The 16,554-nt window shown below is 41.1% G+C and overlaps 1 protein-coding gene across 2 annotated transcripts in view; it reads left to right on the top strand.

Annotated features, from left to right (window-relative positions):
* Positions 1-1,901: 1,901 nt before the first annotated feature.
* Positions 1,902-16,554, top strand: part of SOX30 (SRY (sex determining region Y)-box 30) — a 26,150-nt gene continuing 11,497 nt past the window's right edge. Inside the window, exons 1-4 of one of the 2 annotated variants that reach the window (XM_011947680.1) lie at positions 1,902-3,222; positions 5,418-5,657; positions 7,491-7,670; positions 15,481-15,973. In XM_011947680.1, coding sequence (XP_011803070.1) covers positions 2,256-3,222; positions 5,418-5,657; positions 7,491-7,670; positions 15,481-15,973 — 1,880 coding nt within the window. In that variant the 5' untranslated portion in view covers positions 1,902-2,255. The remainder of the gene's footprint in view (positions 3,223-5,417; positions 5,658-7,490; positions 7,671-15,480; positions 15,974-16,554) is intronic. The other variant, XM_011947682.1, reaches the window with a different exon arrangement.

The raw sequence follows: 16,554 nt of genomic DNA, 5'->3' as shown, positions 1-16,554 counted from the left end.
TATAATGCCTTAACTGTCTGGGAATGCAACCCAGTATGTTTCAGCCTCATTTTACCCAGCACTTACTCAAGATGGAGTTGCTCTGGTTCACACACCTCTGACAACTTAATTTATTTGCCTCTTTTATCAGCTTTTGCTCATGCATACAGTTGCCTCTCCCATTTAAACTTTAGTACAGTGGTTCTCAAAATGTGGTATGGGGACGGACACTTTCAAAGTCGGCTAGGTTAAAACTATTTTCATAATAATCCTAATGTAATATTTGCTCTTTTCACTTCGTTCTCTTGTGAGCATAATGTGGGTAAAATATATTTTTTCCTATGAAAACGTGTTACCACCTAACAGTTTTATTGTTGATGTTTTAAATGAGTTGGTAATGATCTTTAACATTTGTTTTTATTTACAACATGGTAAATATTGATAGATAAAATCCACATGAACAAAATCTTTTTTTTGATCTTCAATAGTTTTTATGGGTATAATGAGTTCTTGAGATAAAAGTTTGAAAACCATTGTCCTTGTCCATCTGCCAGGTGTAAGAACTCCTAGTGACCACATTTGTTACCAGAGGATTAGACAATGAATTGGAGTGGTTTTGAGTGATAACTTGTTTTGATTGCAAAAATCATCTACGTCAAGATAAACTATAGCTTTTGGCCAGAATGTCATTTAGAAATGCAACAAATATTAATACAGGATTTCTTTTTGTTTTTCTTCGTGATGTGTAATGGATATAAACACAATCCTAGTAAAAGGAGAAGCATAAACATGGGAAGGATTTGGAACAGTGTCTAGCATAAGAGTAAGCCCTTAACACAGGTAGTGATTATTACTATTTTATTATTACCCTATCACAGTTGCTATTCAGTTATTTATTCAACAAGTATTTATTGAGTACTATATGCCAGGCTCAATGATCTGCATTGGGGATTCAGTGACGGGCAAAACACAAACAGTTCTGCCTTCAAGGACTTTATAGTCAAGTGAGAGAGACAGTAGAATCATCACATAAAAATTCTAATTACAAATCGTGGTAAGCAAACGAAGTGATAGAGGTATAAGTAGACCAAGATTTGATCTGATTTTCAGAGTCAGTAAAAGCTTCTTTGAAGAAGTCCCAGTTGAGCTGCAATTTGAAAAATGGGAAGGAGGAATTAAGGAGACACAAAGGAAAGAGTAGCAGGCTGAGCATGTTTACAGACCCCACAGTAGAAAGAGAATGATGAGGGGGCCAATGTGGCTGAAACCCAAAGACTCAGTAACTATTTAAGAGCAAAAGCCACAATTACTTTTGCACCAATCTAATAGTAGTAGTAGTAGTAGGTTAGATCCCAAGCCATTGGGGGATTTTTAAGGCTTTGCTAAGAATTTTAGACTTTCATCACATGATCAGTGGGGAGCCACGGAAAGCTTTAGGAAAAGTGTGGCAACCTTAGATTTGCGTTTTCGAAAGATCACTGGCAGCTGGAGTGTAGTGGGGCAAGAGTGACAAGCAGGGAGACTATGTACAGGGTTAAGGCGGTATCCCAGTGAAAGATGGTGGGAGCCTGGAACAGGATAATGGCAGGTAGAAACACAAAACAGTGGACGAATTTGGGATGTATAATATTTTGGAAGTAGGACCACAGGGCCTGGTGATTAACTGAAACTTTTGCACAATAATCACACAAAGTCGAAGAGCCTCCCCAGCAAGATCAGCTAATGGGTTATTGATAAGTTGCAAAATCTTCACCATTCTCCCTTAGCAAAGATTCAAAAGCCCTGGTGATACTCAGGGCCGACAGATTACTCATGCCGCACAGAGCGGGCCCACAAGGCGTCGCTCGCCTTGTGACGCAAGACTTTATTCCCTGGACGTCAGTGGCCTGGAAGCGCAGCGTTTCCTGGGCAACACCATTGTCGCAGCTCCGGGCGGGGTAGGGATAACTAAAGACAACGGCCGGGAAGGAACTCCACAAGAGAGGGAGAGTCAGAGAAAATGGGCAACAAGTGCGGCGGCTTCGGCCATGGCAGGTGATTCGAGGACTCAGCACGAGGCGAGAGGAGGGACCGGGAAGAGCCGGAAAACCCGCCTGTGATTGGCCGTCCAGGGGTACCGGTCGCTTGTGATTGGTGAGGTCCAAACAGCTGCGTTTTGAACCGCGTAGGGTTCTGGGTAGCAAAGGCCTTGCAAAGGTCTTAACCGAAAGGGGGAGGGGGAAGGTCGCCAACAAACGGCTGAGCTCACAATCCAGGCCGGGGCGTCCCCCTCCCCCATGGAGAGAGCCAGACAGGAGCCGCCGCCGCAACAGCGCCCGTTGCATCCCGCTGCGCCCCCGCTGCCGGTCGAGGGCACCACCTTTTGGGCAGGGGCTGTGGAGCCCCCTCCGTGGCCTCCCACACTAAGCGCGGCCGCCAGTGCGACCTTGGCCTCGTCGTGCGGGGAGTCCATGGCGTCCGGCTTACAGCCCGCGGTGCGGCGGCTGCTGCAGGTGAAGCCAGAGCAAGTGTTACTGCTACCACAGCCTCAGGCCCGGGACGAGGAAGCCGCTGCCTTGCCCGCGCAGGCGCGCCTGTTGCAGTTCAGGCCCGACCTTCGGCTCCTGCCGCCGCCGTCAGCGTCCGAGGGCGCCCCCTCCAGGCCGGAGTTGCACCCGGTGCAGCCCCGGGCGCTGCACTTCAAGGCTAAGAAGCAGGAGCTGGGGCCCGGCCTGGACCCGTCATTGGGTCCTCGTGGGGGCGTCGAGACCGGTCCTAGAGCCTCCAGGGTGGTAAAGTTGGAAGGCCCCGGACCGGCCCTCGGCTACTTCCGAGGGAACGAGAAGGGCAAGCTGGAGGCCGAGGAGGACACGAGAGACGCGATGAAAGGCGGGGAAGGCAAAAGCCCGGTGGCCATCCGAGAAGGTGTGATCAAAACGGAGGAACCCGAGAGACTCCTCGAGGACTGCAGGCTCGGCGCAGAGCCCGCGTCCCATGGCCTAGTTCATGGCAGCGCGGAGGTCATCTTGGCCCCAACGTCCGGTGCCTTTGGGCCGCACCAGCAAGACCTCAGGATCCCTTTGACTCTCCACACGGTCCCCCCTGGGGCCCGCATCCAGTTTCAGGGAGCTCCGCCTTCAGAGCTGATAAGATTGACCAAAGTCCCCCTTACACCAGTGCCTATTAAAATGCAGTCCCTACTGGAGCCTTCTGTAAAAATCGAAACCAAAGATGTCCCGCTCACCGTGTTGCCCTCAGATGCAGGTATTAAACAGCAGGGGAGAGGGGTTTTCAAAACTGCACCTGTGTTGCCCATAGCTGTTTTGTCAGCAGTTCCCAAGTCTCAACTACAAAAGTAAAGTCATGGAACCGATTATTTTCAGGGCAGAGTCTGCACAGGTATCACTTCTGATCGACTTGTATATATAGCAGCAAAATACACGAATACCTTCAGGATTCTCAAGTAGTTTTTAAAAAATCGATTTTAAGGCCCAGTATTTAGATAGGACTAATTTTTGTACACAAAAATAGAGGTATTTTCTAGACAGCACAGAGCCCTCAGTTTATATGCTACAAATAATCAAGATTAAAAATATTGTATTATAATAGCTCAGTACTTTTATATGTGTCAAGATATAGAAGAAATTATGGTGTTTAATGAAAAAAGTGATTATAATTAAATAGGAAAGCTTATACCCATTATAGAGGCTATCTTTAAAAATGAGCAATAAACATTCTTCTAGCAGAAAACAGTACGTGATTCGATGTAATATTTTAGTGTTTATTCCTCTGAAAGGTAAGGACGTATAGAAATACTGAAAATAATACGGTAGAATAAGCCATAAATACTGTTTTTAAAGAAATGACTAGTCGCAGCGGTAACAAGTACAAATAGATGTTTTTATTTCTATCCAGTATTTCCAGATATAAAGTTAGCAAAATCTTATTTTACGATTTAGTTCACACAGAACACTTTGCCAATGAACATCTTGGAAAGTCATATTAATCTTTGGTTCATATTTTCTTTATGTTTGTTTATTTTATTTTTTAATTTTCTGTGTTGTTTCTTCCTCTCCACTCCACTCTGTTGCTTTTCTCTTTAGTATTTTTTAGATTTTTGTTTTCTAAAGGAAAGAAAGGGAAAGCTTTCTTTATACTACTTATTTCATCCTTAGTGTTTTTAAGAAATTTTTAATATATCAGGCAATCCTAAAATATAAATTTATGGACAGTTATTTTTGATAAAATACATGAGAGATGTGAATTTGATAGCTTCCTTTGTTGAAATTTCAACTGGCTCTGTGACTTTCTTCTTTTAAATTTTGTTTTATGAAAAAGGGATGCTCGTCTCAAATTCCTGAGCTGAAGCAATCCTCTGCCTCGGCCTCCCAAAGTAATGGGATTACAGATGTGAGCCATTGTGCCTGCCTTCTCTGACTTTCAAAAAAATTACTTTTATTATTTTCTCTCATTTTTTTCTGAAATATTGGCAGAGAGGTTCTAGGAACGGAAGGTCAGAAGCAAATGTGAGCCATTGCACCTGCCTTCCGTGACTTCCAAAAAACTTTTTTTGAGACCGAGTCTCACTCCGTTGCCCAGTCTGGAGTACTGTGGTGTGATCTCAGCTCGCTGCAACCTCCACCTCCTGGGTTCAAGCGATTCTCCTGCCTCAGCCTCCCAGGTAGCTGGGATTACAGGCATGAGCCACCACACCCAGCTAATTTTTGTATTTTCAGTAGAGATGGGATTTCACCATATTGGCCAGGCTGGTCTCAAACTCCTGACCTCACGTGATTCACCTGCCTTGGCCTCCCAAAGTGCTGGGATTACAGGCGTGAGCCACCTTGCCCAACCCAAAAAATTATTTTTATTGTTTTCTCTCATTTTTCTCCCAGGACACAGGACTAGTGTTGATGATTCCACTTGGTGGGAGCTTCAGCCTCATAGTGAAATACAACTAATATAGTATTATAATTTGATAAATATTTTTGCTTGAAAGGACACATGAGCAGCATGTAGATGAGTTCCTGTGAATGTTTAGAGAACCTCTACCTAGCTAAGATTATAGTCATGAGTAAGTAATGTGTGGTTCCTGTCCCTTAATGATAGAATATTTTTATTGGTAAATAAACTAAATGTTAATTATTGTTAGAGGTACTAATAATACAGATCAAAGAAGTAATAAGCCAACAATTTACTCTCTTCAACATGATTATTTCCACAGTATCTTCAACAGTATTATTCTCTTTGAGGAAAAGGAGTCATTCTAAACTACAGTTCAGAATGGCGAGTTCAGGGGATGTAAGGAATTGTGGAATACTGGCAGGTTTTTTTGGTTATACTGAAGTGTGTATTTCCTCCACATATTTCAAAAATAAGTATAGACGGAGGTGCACTTTACCTTAAAATTGTGTGTGTGTGTGGCACATTAATTTAGCCTCTTAATTTTTGTCATGTAGGCATACCAGACACTCCCTTCAGTAAGGACAGAAATGGTCATGTGAAGCGACCCATGAACGCATTTATGGTTTGGGCAAGGATCCACCGACCAGCACTAGCCAAAGCTAACCCAGCAGCCAACAATGCAGAAATCAGTGTCCAGCTTGGGTTAGAGTGGAACAAACTTAGTGAAGAACAAAAGAAACCCTATTACGATGAAGCACAAAAGATTAAAGAAAAGCACAGAGAGGAATTTCCTGGTAATCAAATGAAATAATGCCTCTTACTTCTTTTAAATGAATTTATTTAGTTAAAGATTAGGGTAGGTTGAGTTTGAAACACAAAAATGTATATTTTTTTTCTGGTATGTACAAAAAAGAGAATAATGACTAATATAACAGCAATTGACATGACACTGGGCATGAGTTTCCTTAAATGGAACCAAGCAAAGGGATATCTGATTTCATATTCACCAACCCATACAAATCAGAGGACACGCAGTTTCATTGTGATTTTGATTTAGATAGATATAAATTTAATGAAAGTACATCTCGAAAGCTTTAGGCTATAATTTTGCAAGTAGACTATAGAAGTATTAAAATGATAGCAACAGAAAAAAAATGCAGTCTGCACTTAATGAGAATGCAGGGATTGTCACCATATTCCATTTTAACATATGATTGTCAGAACATAGTCCTGCCTTCTGATTGACAGATTTAGCCCTGTCATGATATAGTGTGAAATAAATCCGATTTCTCCCTAGCAGTGAGAACACAGGGATTAAGCTTGGGAAAATACAAGTATGGCCAGCATGTCTGTGCAAGGTGGGACAAAACTTACTATTTTCTGAAATATTGGGAGAGAGGTTCTAGGAATGAAGGTCAGAGGCAGCAGCTGTAGGAAACCAGTGATTGTTCTGATTACACAGTGGCTGCAAATGCCATAGTTCCACTGGTCTGACTTTGGAAGAAATTGAGTTATTTGTGGACTTGGAGATTGCTGAGTTTAGGAGAGTGACTTTTCTTGAACTAGGCATAAAAATAGTGACTGATCGGCCGGGTGCCGTGGCTCACACCTGTAATCCCAGCACTTTGGGAGGCCGAGGCGGATGGATCATGAGGTCAGGAGATCGAGACCATCCTGGCTAATACAGTGAAACCCCATCTCTACTAAAAATACATAAAAAAAAAAAAAAATTAGCCAGTCATGGTGGTGGGCATCTGTGTCCCACCTACTTGGGAGGCTGAGGCAGGAGAATGGCATGAACCCAGGAGGCAGAGCTTGCAGTGAGCTGAGATCTTGCCACTGCACTCCAGTCTGGGCAACAGAGCGAGACACTGTCTCAAAAAAAAAAAAAAAAAAAATAGTGACTGATCATTAGTGATTATTGCATTGTAAGATATAGACAATTGTATCTTACAGAAAGTGAGGAAATGAGGAGATGAATAATGTCATAGTGAGGCATTGTTTGATAAGGTGGAGGAAAGGCTTTGGGATTCAAGTGCAGCGGTTTTGATGTTGACTGTACTACAGATTCATTCTGTGTCATTGGTTATAAAACATTTGACCCTTGGCCGGGCGCAGTGGCTCACGCCTGTAATCCCAGCCCTTTGGGAGGCCGAGGCGGGCAGATCACGAGGTCAGGAGTTCGAGACCAGTCTGGCCAACTAAAAATACAAAAAATTAGTCAGATGTGGTGGTGTGCACCTGTAATCCCAGCTGCTCAGGAGGCTGAGGCAAGAGAATCACGTGAACCTGGGAGGCAGAGGTTGCAGTGAGCCGAGATTGCGCCATTGCACTCCAGTCCAGGCAACAGTGCAAGACTCCGTCTCAAAAAAAAAAAAAAAAATTGACCCTCTTTCTTTCAATTATGAGTTATAACATTGGTCGCTAGTCAGGAGCTATTTGGATATGTATGTTAAAATACACAGTGGAGAAGTCATTCACTGAAATAATATCCCGGAACTGGAAAAGATACTTTAGACAATAATTTGTTTTTAAAACACTTTAAAGTGCTTTGCATTTTAGTATGAAAAGAATTATTTAAAGGCTAAATAGAGGCTACACATTTAAACATATTTTGTCTTCTATAGGTTGGGTTTATCAGCCTCGTTCAGGGAAGCGAAAACGATTCCCTCTAAGTGTTTCCAATGTATTTTCTGGTACCACACAGAATATCATCTCTACAAATCCTACAACAGTTTATCCTTATTGCTCACCTACAGACTCTGTGGTAATTCCCAGCCTACAGAATCCCATCACTCATCCAGTTGGTGAGTTAGTTTTATTGTAGATTACTATTTTTTAAATATCTGCAAGAAAATTTTACCTCAAGTTTGAAGTTTTCTTTCTGTTAGTCTTAAGAATTTGGAACAACAATATTAAGGAAAAAAAAGAAGAAGGAAACTGAGAACATTAAATAGGAGAAGGAAAAATTTCAGTAGAGATCAAAACACTTGGTTTGCCAGAGTAGCAAATAATCCATGTGTAAAACCTCAGACCTTTTAAGCAAATCAGGATGGGCCCATAGATTAGGCAGATAATGCAGGAAATGACTGAGGTAATTCAATAGGAAAAAGGAGAGTCTTTTTACTAACAGCATAAAGGAATGTCTTGATAATGGGGTATGAGGCATCCTGTCCTGGAACTTAGTAATGATACTGATTTGTTGAGACCATTCTCTCACTGCTCTAGAAAAGCAGTGGAAGTAATCTATTTTCTACCAAATATTTGTTTGGTTCATTATATTAATCTTTCTAAATGTCTCCTCTGAGTTCTTTACATTCCTTTTATTGATTTTAAGAACCAAAAATTGAGAAGCTAATATCTTAATAACTTGTTATAGGGCTATCCATCATTGGTTTGTTTTTCCAGAACATTTTTTTTTTTTCTTTTTTTGAGACAGAGTTTTCGCTCTTGTTGACCAGGCTGGAGTGCAATGGTGCAATCTCAGCTCACCACAACCTCCGCCTCCCGGGTTCAAGCAATTCTCCTGCCTCAGCCTCCTGAGTAGCTGGTATTATAGGCATGTATCACCACACCCGGCTAATTTTGTATTTTTTCTGGAGATGGAGTTTCTCCATGTTGGTCAGGCTGGTCTGGAACTCCTGACCTCAGGTGATTTGTCCGCCCTGGCCTCCCGAAGTGCTGGGATTACAGGCATGAGCCACCATACCTGGCCCCCAGAACATGTTTTAACCATTTTTAAAGGAGAGCTTTATACATTCACTACTTGCTGTCACTTTTTTTTTTTTTTTTTTGAGACAGGGTCTCACTCTGTTGCCTAGGCTGCAGTGCAGTAGCAGGATCACAGATCACTGCAGCCTTGTCCTCCTGGGCTCAAACGATTCTCCCACCTCAAGCTACCTAGTAGCTGGGACTACAGGTGCACACTACCATGCCCGGCTAATTTTTGTATTTTTTTAGAGATGGGGTTTTGTCATGTTGCCCAGGCTGGTATCGAATCCTGGGCTCAAGTGATTGAGCCTTGACCTCTCAAAGTGCCAGGATTATAAGTGTGAGCCACCACACCTGGCCCACATTCTTGAAACTACTAAGACTGCTTAAACCTGCTTTTTCTATTTTTTTTTTTAACCTGTTTAAATCCTTCTGATAATAAAGCCACCCATATGAGCTGAGAGTTTTAGATACCTTGGAAACTGACTTATTAGAATTTTAGGCATTTTCAGTGTTGTTGTTGTTTTTAATGTATCATTTTAGCAATTGATAGCAACAAGTTATATTCCAGATGTCTAGACTCAAGAGAGAGATGCAGAAAGCTGATCCTATAGCCCTGTTTTCTCCTAGCACAGTCAGGGACTCTCAATCTTCACTATTTGGTAGTGACTTCTTTAATCTTGTATTTCAACCCAGGCTTAATTATGACTTTTTTCGCTTACCTTGTTTTTCTGTTACATTATTTATTTATTTTTTGAGACAGAGCCTTGTTCCATTACCCAAGATGGAGTGTAGTGGCCCGATCTTGGCTCACTGCAGTCTCTGCCTCCTGGGTTCAAGCAATTCTCTCACCTCAGCCTCCTGAGTAGCTGAGACTACAGGTGCACACCACCATGCCCATCTAATTTTTGCATTTTTAGTAGAGATGGGGTTTCACCATGTTATCCTGGCCTCAAGTGATCCACCCATTTCGGCTTCCCAAAGTGCTGGGATTACAGGTGTGACCACCATGCCCAGCCTGTGTTATGTTATGATTTCTGTTTTCATAATATAAGTTTCTTCTTTTTATCCCTTTTTCCAAGACCTCACTTACATCTGCTTCTACCCACTGTTAAGTGCTGTATATTTTCTCTTCCCAGAAATAGAATTAACAATGTTCTTATTTGAAGCAGCTGACATTTGATATATTAATTTTATGCCATTCTGGGCAAAGATAAAGGTTGAGTAGAAACTGGAAAATTTTTTCGAATGTTGGCAGGGTTCTTTCTCCATGATGTTGTATTTAAGTATGGTAGGCAGAATTATAGGAAGCATTTCAGAGCTATGCACAACAGTAATCAGATCTAAGACAATTATTTTTTTGTTTGTGCTTAGTTTTTTGTTTTGTTTTTCACAGTATCCCTTATTTCTGGTGATATATAGTGTCAGTAAAGATTCATTTCTTGGGCCAGCTGTGGTGACTCATGCCTTTAATCCTGGTGCTTTGGGAGCCTAGGAGTTCGAGACCAGCCTGGGCAACATAGCAAGACCCTGTCTCTAAAAACAAACAAAATTATTTCTTGCATCTTAAAAGATAAACAGAGAACATTATTTTATAAGCATAATTTGGGAATTATTAAGATATACACCTTAATAATAAATCATGAAATTTATCTGCTATTTTATTCCCCAATCATATAGCTTTGAAATATATTCTTATAGATTGTTCTCATCAACTTGGCGTTATATTACTTAGAGAAGTCAGTATCACTTGCAAATTTGGAAATTTCACTGTATATTTAATATTCTAAATCATTTGTGAAGCTTTTAGAACATTATAGCACATCTCTTGTGTGCTATAATCTTGGGGAATCATAATTTTAATGTCTTGTGCAGATGTTAGTTTATATACTTTTTTTGTTTCAAGTAATTTCATATTCTAAATATGAAGTTATGATAATTTTGTTTTTCAAGCATGTTTGCTTTATTTCCATGGAAGAAAGATACCAAGATAGTGAGGTATGTGATTTTTCTCGTATAGAAACAATTTGCTCTTTTTCTGTAGCAAGCTTTGCGCATTATATCATACTGTATAGATTTCACCACCATTTCAGGTGTAGATAATAGACTCACCAAGCTAGAGTTCTCAAGGTCATCAGTTTCAATAGCTGGAAGTCATATTAACTTGCTAAAAATCTCTGGCAGAAGCCATTTGTACCTACTTTGTCTAAAATTTTCTCAGTTCTACCTTGAGGTTTTTTAAAAAATTTTTAATATTTATATTTGTATATATATTTGAGACGAAGTCTCACTCTGTTGCCCATGCTGGAGTGCAGTGGCGCAATCTCAGCTCACTGCAACCTCTGCCTCCTGGGTTCAAGTGATTTTCCTGCCTCAGCCTCCCTAGTAGCTGGGATTACAGGCATGTACCACCATGCCCGGCTAATTTTTGTATTTTTAGTAGGGTTTCACCATGATAGCCAGGCTGGTTTTTCAAACTCCTGACTTCAGGTGATCTACCCATCTCTGCCTCCCAAAGTGCTGAGATTACAGGTTGTGAGCCCCCATGCCTGGACAGAGGTTTGTCTTTTTTTTTTCTTTTTCTTTTTCTTCCTTTAAAAAAAAAAAAGTCTTAGGTGAATGCCATCTAAGATCTATTTATATTCTTTTTGTCAATTGAATACGGTAGTTGATCTAATATTTTTAACCTATTTACTTTGAAATTAGTTAGGGTTCAGAAATCTTCTTAAGGTCTTCTTTAGTAGAAAGAATTTATTGAGTCTATCTGTTCTCTTTCAGTTGCTGTTTATACCGTAATGACTAAATAATTCCACTGATTCTTTCCTTTTTGTAAAAATATTTGAAGTCAATTAGTATTGACTTTGAGGTCTCTCAGATGTGGCTCCTTCTGTTTTCCTTTGGACTGCCTAACGTTTTTGCATTTGCCTCACCGCAGTTGGGCTTATTTGTACGTTTGGACAAGCTTTTGAAGGTTTTTTGTTGTTTTTGTTGTTATTTTTGTTATCATTTTTTATTTTTTGCCAGTTAGCCATAGTAACTCTGACTTTGAGGCACATTTCTTTCTTCCGTGTTTTTAGCATTGTTGTGTAAAATAATCTCCATTTTTCTATGAACTTTTTATTTTAATCTCTATCAGCCTTTTCCCTAGCCAGTATCAATATTCCAAAAATTGAATAACCCCAGGGTAGATTTTTTTGACTTTCTCTTTAGCCAGGATCATAAATTTAAATATGTTGTGATTACTACTGCATAATATTTCACACACTGAATTAATGGATTTTCTAGTAATATTTCTCCATTATTTGGCTCTCAATCAAGCTTCTTCTTCTTTTTTTTTTTTTTTTTTTTTCAGAGGGAGTCTTACTCTGTCTCTCAGGCTGGAGTGCAGTAGCATGATCTCTGTTCCTTGCAACCTCTGCCTCTCAGGTTCAAGCGATTCTCCTGCCTCAGCCTCCTGAATAGCTGGGACTACAGGCGAGTGCCACCACGCCTGGCTAATTTTTGTATTTTTAGTAGAGATGGGGTTTCGCCACATTGGCCAGGTTGGTCTCGAACTCCTGGACTCAAGTAATTTGCCCATCTCAGCCTCCCAAAGTGCAGGGATTACAGGCATGAGCCACTGCACCCGGCCCTCAAGCTGATTTCATTTTACTGGGTATTCTACCAAACCTTTTTGTTCTAATCAATCACTTGTCCTGTGCTAGATCTTCCCAGTACACTTTTATCCCATTAAGATATTCAGTAAATATATGTGAATTGTGGCAGTTTAATTTGGTATTCTCCCCTGTGACAGTGAGTTTTATCTCAGATATCTTCTGAGTGAATTCCAGTGGCACGTTTGTATGCCTGCTTACCTGCCACCTTCACTACTAAGGTTTATTAAATCCTATTATGGGGCAAACTCTGCTAGGAACAATATATAAAGTTTTTTTATAGTCTCTGCTGTCAAAGAGTTAATAAGGTAGTCGTAGCAATTATAGATATAACTACTTTTACTATTTCTTTGATAGAATCTGTCTTGTCTGGCATTATTATTATTATTATTTGAGATAGAGTTGTGCTCTGTTACCCAGGTGGGAGTGCAGTGGCATGATCTCAGCTCACTGCTACCTCCACCTACCAGGTTTAAGCAATTCTCCTGCCTCAGCCTCCCGAGTAGCTGGGATTACAGGTGCATGCCACCATGCCCGGCTGATTTTTGTATTTTTAGTAGAGATGGGGTTTTACCATGTTGGCCGGGCTGGTCTTGAACCTCTGACCTCAGGCAATCTACCTGCCTCGGCCTCCCTCCATCTATCTGTTGGGATTACAAGCATGAGCCACCACACCCAACCCTTGTCTGGTATTATTTTTGTGTCTGGTGCATTGTTTACTCTGTCACTCACATTTAGTACTATCTCCCAAGCTCCTCTTCTCTTTCTAGTTCTTTTTTTTTCTGTAAAGATGGGGTCTTGCTAGGTTGCCCAGTCTAGTCTCAAACTCTGGACTCAAGTGATTCTCCCATCTTGGCCTTCCAAAGTGTTGGGATTACAAATGTGAGCCGTGGCACCCAACCTGTTTCTAGTGTCTGAAAGTGCTTATGTTACTGGCACAAGGTTCTTGGCTGTCAGTGTAACAGAAATTAACAAGAGACCAGGCAAATTTTTCCTAGATGGGGGTTGTTAGGGCTTATGCCTGGAAAGATTGGGCATTAAGAGAGACAGCGCAGGAGAAAGGGTTCTCTGGCTGGCTCTCCAAGGGAGTGCACTGTGGTGGAGGGTGATATGCGTAATTCATGAGGCAGGTGAGTGTCATTACATATGCAGGCTGGAGTGCAGGGTGTACAGACAAGTAAGGAATCATGCTAACTCATATGTTGATCACGATCAGAAAATCTCCCTGGGTGGAGATTTTAGTATTTCAATCCTAGAAATTTTACTATTACAATCCTAGGGGTTAGGATTGTCATTCTAATTCTAGATTGTCATTCTGAAATTCGCCAGGAGGCCATTCTCACATGCAGGCGATAGAGTTAACTCCCTTGAGTGAGATTTATGGTGGAATGCTGCTTATCTTAGTTTTTTCAGACAGCTTGCAAGCTCTCTGGTCAATGGGAATGGTGTCAGTGCGGGTGGTGCTGCAAGGTCTGGTGGTCAGTGGGCATGTATGAAAAAAATACGTAAGTGAAGATGAGATGAGTCCCCCCCATCTCACTACCCTGTCTCACTTATAGCATGGTAGTCTGGAATTCTCTTCAGATCTTTGATTACATGTCTTTGATGCCAGTTATGCCGTCATCCTCCTTTTATATGAGTATTCCTATTCATTTAAAGGCTTTGGAACTTTTATAAAAGCTGTATTCATCCATACTTTTCTTAACTATTTTTTATTAACCAGGTTCTGGCTAGATACTGGGATACAAATAGGAATTGAGAGTTCCTGCCAGTTTGGTGATCATGGTTGGGGTGGCAGACATGGAAATAATCACAAAAATTTACACTATTTCCTGATAAGTGATAGATTTACGAAGTTTGGAGGGAACGTGGACAAGGGAAATTAAGATGTGCTCGATAAATCAGGAAGGGCCTGAGTAGGGCCTGTGCCTCATAGATAGGAGGGCTAGTCCATATAATCTCATCAGGTGAGAATCAGGGCAGCATCATTACATCCTGTTTCTCTACTTCACTGGGTCAGAGGCCATCTTCAAACAGGTGGCTATGTCCTTTAATTCCCTACTTCCTGCTTTAAGAGGGGTATTATCTGCTTTATCTGGAGAAAAGGAAGGAGAGGGAAGTCACCTGGATGAGGCTGGAAAAAGATCCACATTTCTTTCAGTCTCTGACAGAGACATGTCCAAGCACAGAATTTCTTGAACTGCATCTTCTTTGTTAATGGATTCGGAACTGTATTGCAATACACTAGATCATGACTCTCTTGCTGTGGCATCCATCTGTCTTTCATCAGGAAAGTTGAATTAAATTTAGGCTAGGTGTGTCATTTGGGTCACTTAGCAGCTCAATCAATAGTCCTGTCTTCTTCAGGAACAGGAAGCTAAAACATAATTGTTTCACCTACCTTTAAAAATTCTGCCATATCTTTCATGCTCTACTGCAATAGTATTCCTTTTATATCTGTCACCAGTGGTTGACATGTGGCAAGTCCTGTTCTCACTTGGAAATTTCCTTTCGTATTCATATTGAATACAATAGAATGAAATAATTTTGTTGTTTAAGTTTTTTTGGCTAAAAAAATTAAGTGTCATTTGTAATTTAGTTTAATATAGAGAAGTTTATAAAAGAAAAGAAAAATGACCCATACTGCTACTCTGAAACCCGTAGTAATATTAAAAATAAGATTAATATATTTAGATAAACAGAACATTCCAATAGTACCAGTAGGTATAAAATGAAAGTCTAGCTTTTCCTCCTGCCCCACTGCCCTGTCCCCTGTCTTAGATCATGGCTCCTTAAAGTTAACTAGTGTCAATAGCTTCATATTATTATTATTTTTAAATGTGTATATGCATACCAGCATTTATGTGTTTTCAGTCTTTTAGTATATCTATCAATAATTTTATTCATTTGTTTATTCATCTAAAAAATATTTGTTGAGGGCCTCTTCTGTGCCAGACAGAATGTTTCACCCTGGGGATACAGCAGCAAACAAAACAGAAAAGGTTGCTCTTCTCATGGCACTTAGAGTCTAGTTGGGAGAGAGAGACAAAAAATGTAAATAAACAAGAAAATAAGATAACTTCAGTTTGTTCAAAATGCTGCAAATGAAACAGAGCGATTTGATGTGATGATGCAGTTAGGTAAGGTGGTTGATGAAGGCCTCTGCTTATACAATTTATTAAATTTCACTGAAAGAAGAAAAACATGGAATGACTCAGTTGATTCTTGATTTATGCTATTTTTATTTCTAAAGGTGAAACTTCACCTGCCATCCAGCTGCCCACACCTGCAGTCCAGCGCCCAAGCCCTGTCACACTTTTCCAGCCCAGCGTCTCCAGTGCTGCTCAGGTGGCTGTCCAGGATCCAAGTCTGCTGCTCTATCCAGCACTCCCGCCCCAATGCTTTGCTGGGCCTTCCCAAACAGACACTCATCAGCTGTATTCTGAAGGCATTCACACTGTGAAGCAACTCACCCCTGTCTCTCTAGAGAGCACCAACAGGATTTCAAATAGTGCAAGTACTGCCCATGCCAGATTTGCGATTTCGACCATCCAACCTCCTAAGGAGTATTCCAGCATTTCCCCTTGTCCCAGAAGTGCTCCAATCCCCCAGGCTTCTCCCATTCCACACCCACATGTCTACCAGCCCCCTCCTCTTGGCCATCCAGCCACACTGTCCGGGACACCACCAAGATTCTATTTTCATCACCCTTACTTCCTACCCGGACCTCACTACTTCCCATCAAGGTAAATTAACACTCTTTTTCCTTTTACCTAAACATTCAACCGATGAGTTTTTACCTGTGATAACATTTTTTGTTTGTTTTTAAATACTTAAAAGGAGACTTCTTCATTTCTGCTGAATAGGAGACAAGCAGTTAACATAAATAGATGGAGAGGGCCAGGTGAGGACTGGGGGAGCTAGAGAGAGTGCATGCTCTAACTCAGCTCCAGCTGACTCTTGTTATGTTAGAATATAGGCTTCAGGCTGGGTGCAGTGGCTCATGCCTGTAATTCCAGCACTTTGGGAGGCCAAGGTGGGTGGGTAACTTGAGGTCAGGAGTTTGAGACCAGCCTGGCCAACATGGTGAGACCCTGTCTCTACTAAAAATACAAAAATTAGCCAGGCATGGTGGCATGTGCCTGTGATCCCAGCTACTTGGGAGGCTGAAGCAGGAGAATCACTTGAACCTGGGAGGCGGAGGTTGTGGTGAGCTGAGATCACACCACTGTACTCCAGCCTGGGTGACCATCTCAAAAAAAAACCAAAAACCAAAAAACAACAACAAAAAACAACAAAAAAACTACTTAACTTAGGAGCTAAATAT

Source organism: Colobus angolensis, unplaced genomic scaffold (assembly GCF_000951035.1).
Source record: "Colobus angolensis palliatus isolate OR3802 unplaced genomic scaffold, Cang.pa_1.0 Scaffold27, whole genome shotgun sequence".
Taxonomy (NCBI): domain Eukaryota; kingdom Metazoa; phylum Chordata; class Mammalia; order Primates; family Cercopithecidae; genus Colobus; species Colobus angolensis.
Note: the sequence above shows the minus strand (reverse complement) of the source record. Positions and strands in the feature narration are given on the sequence as shown.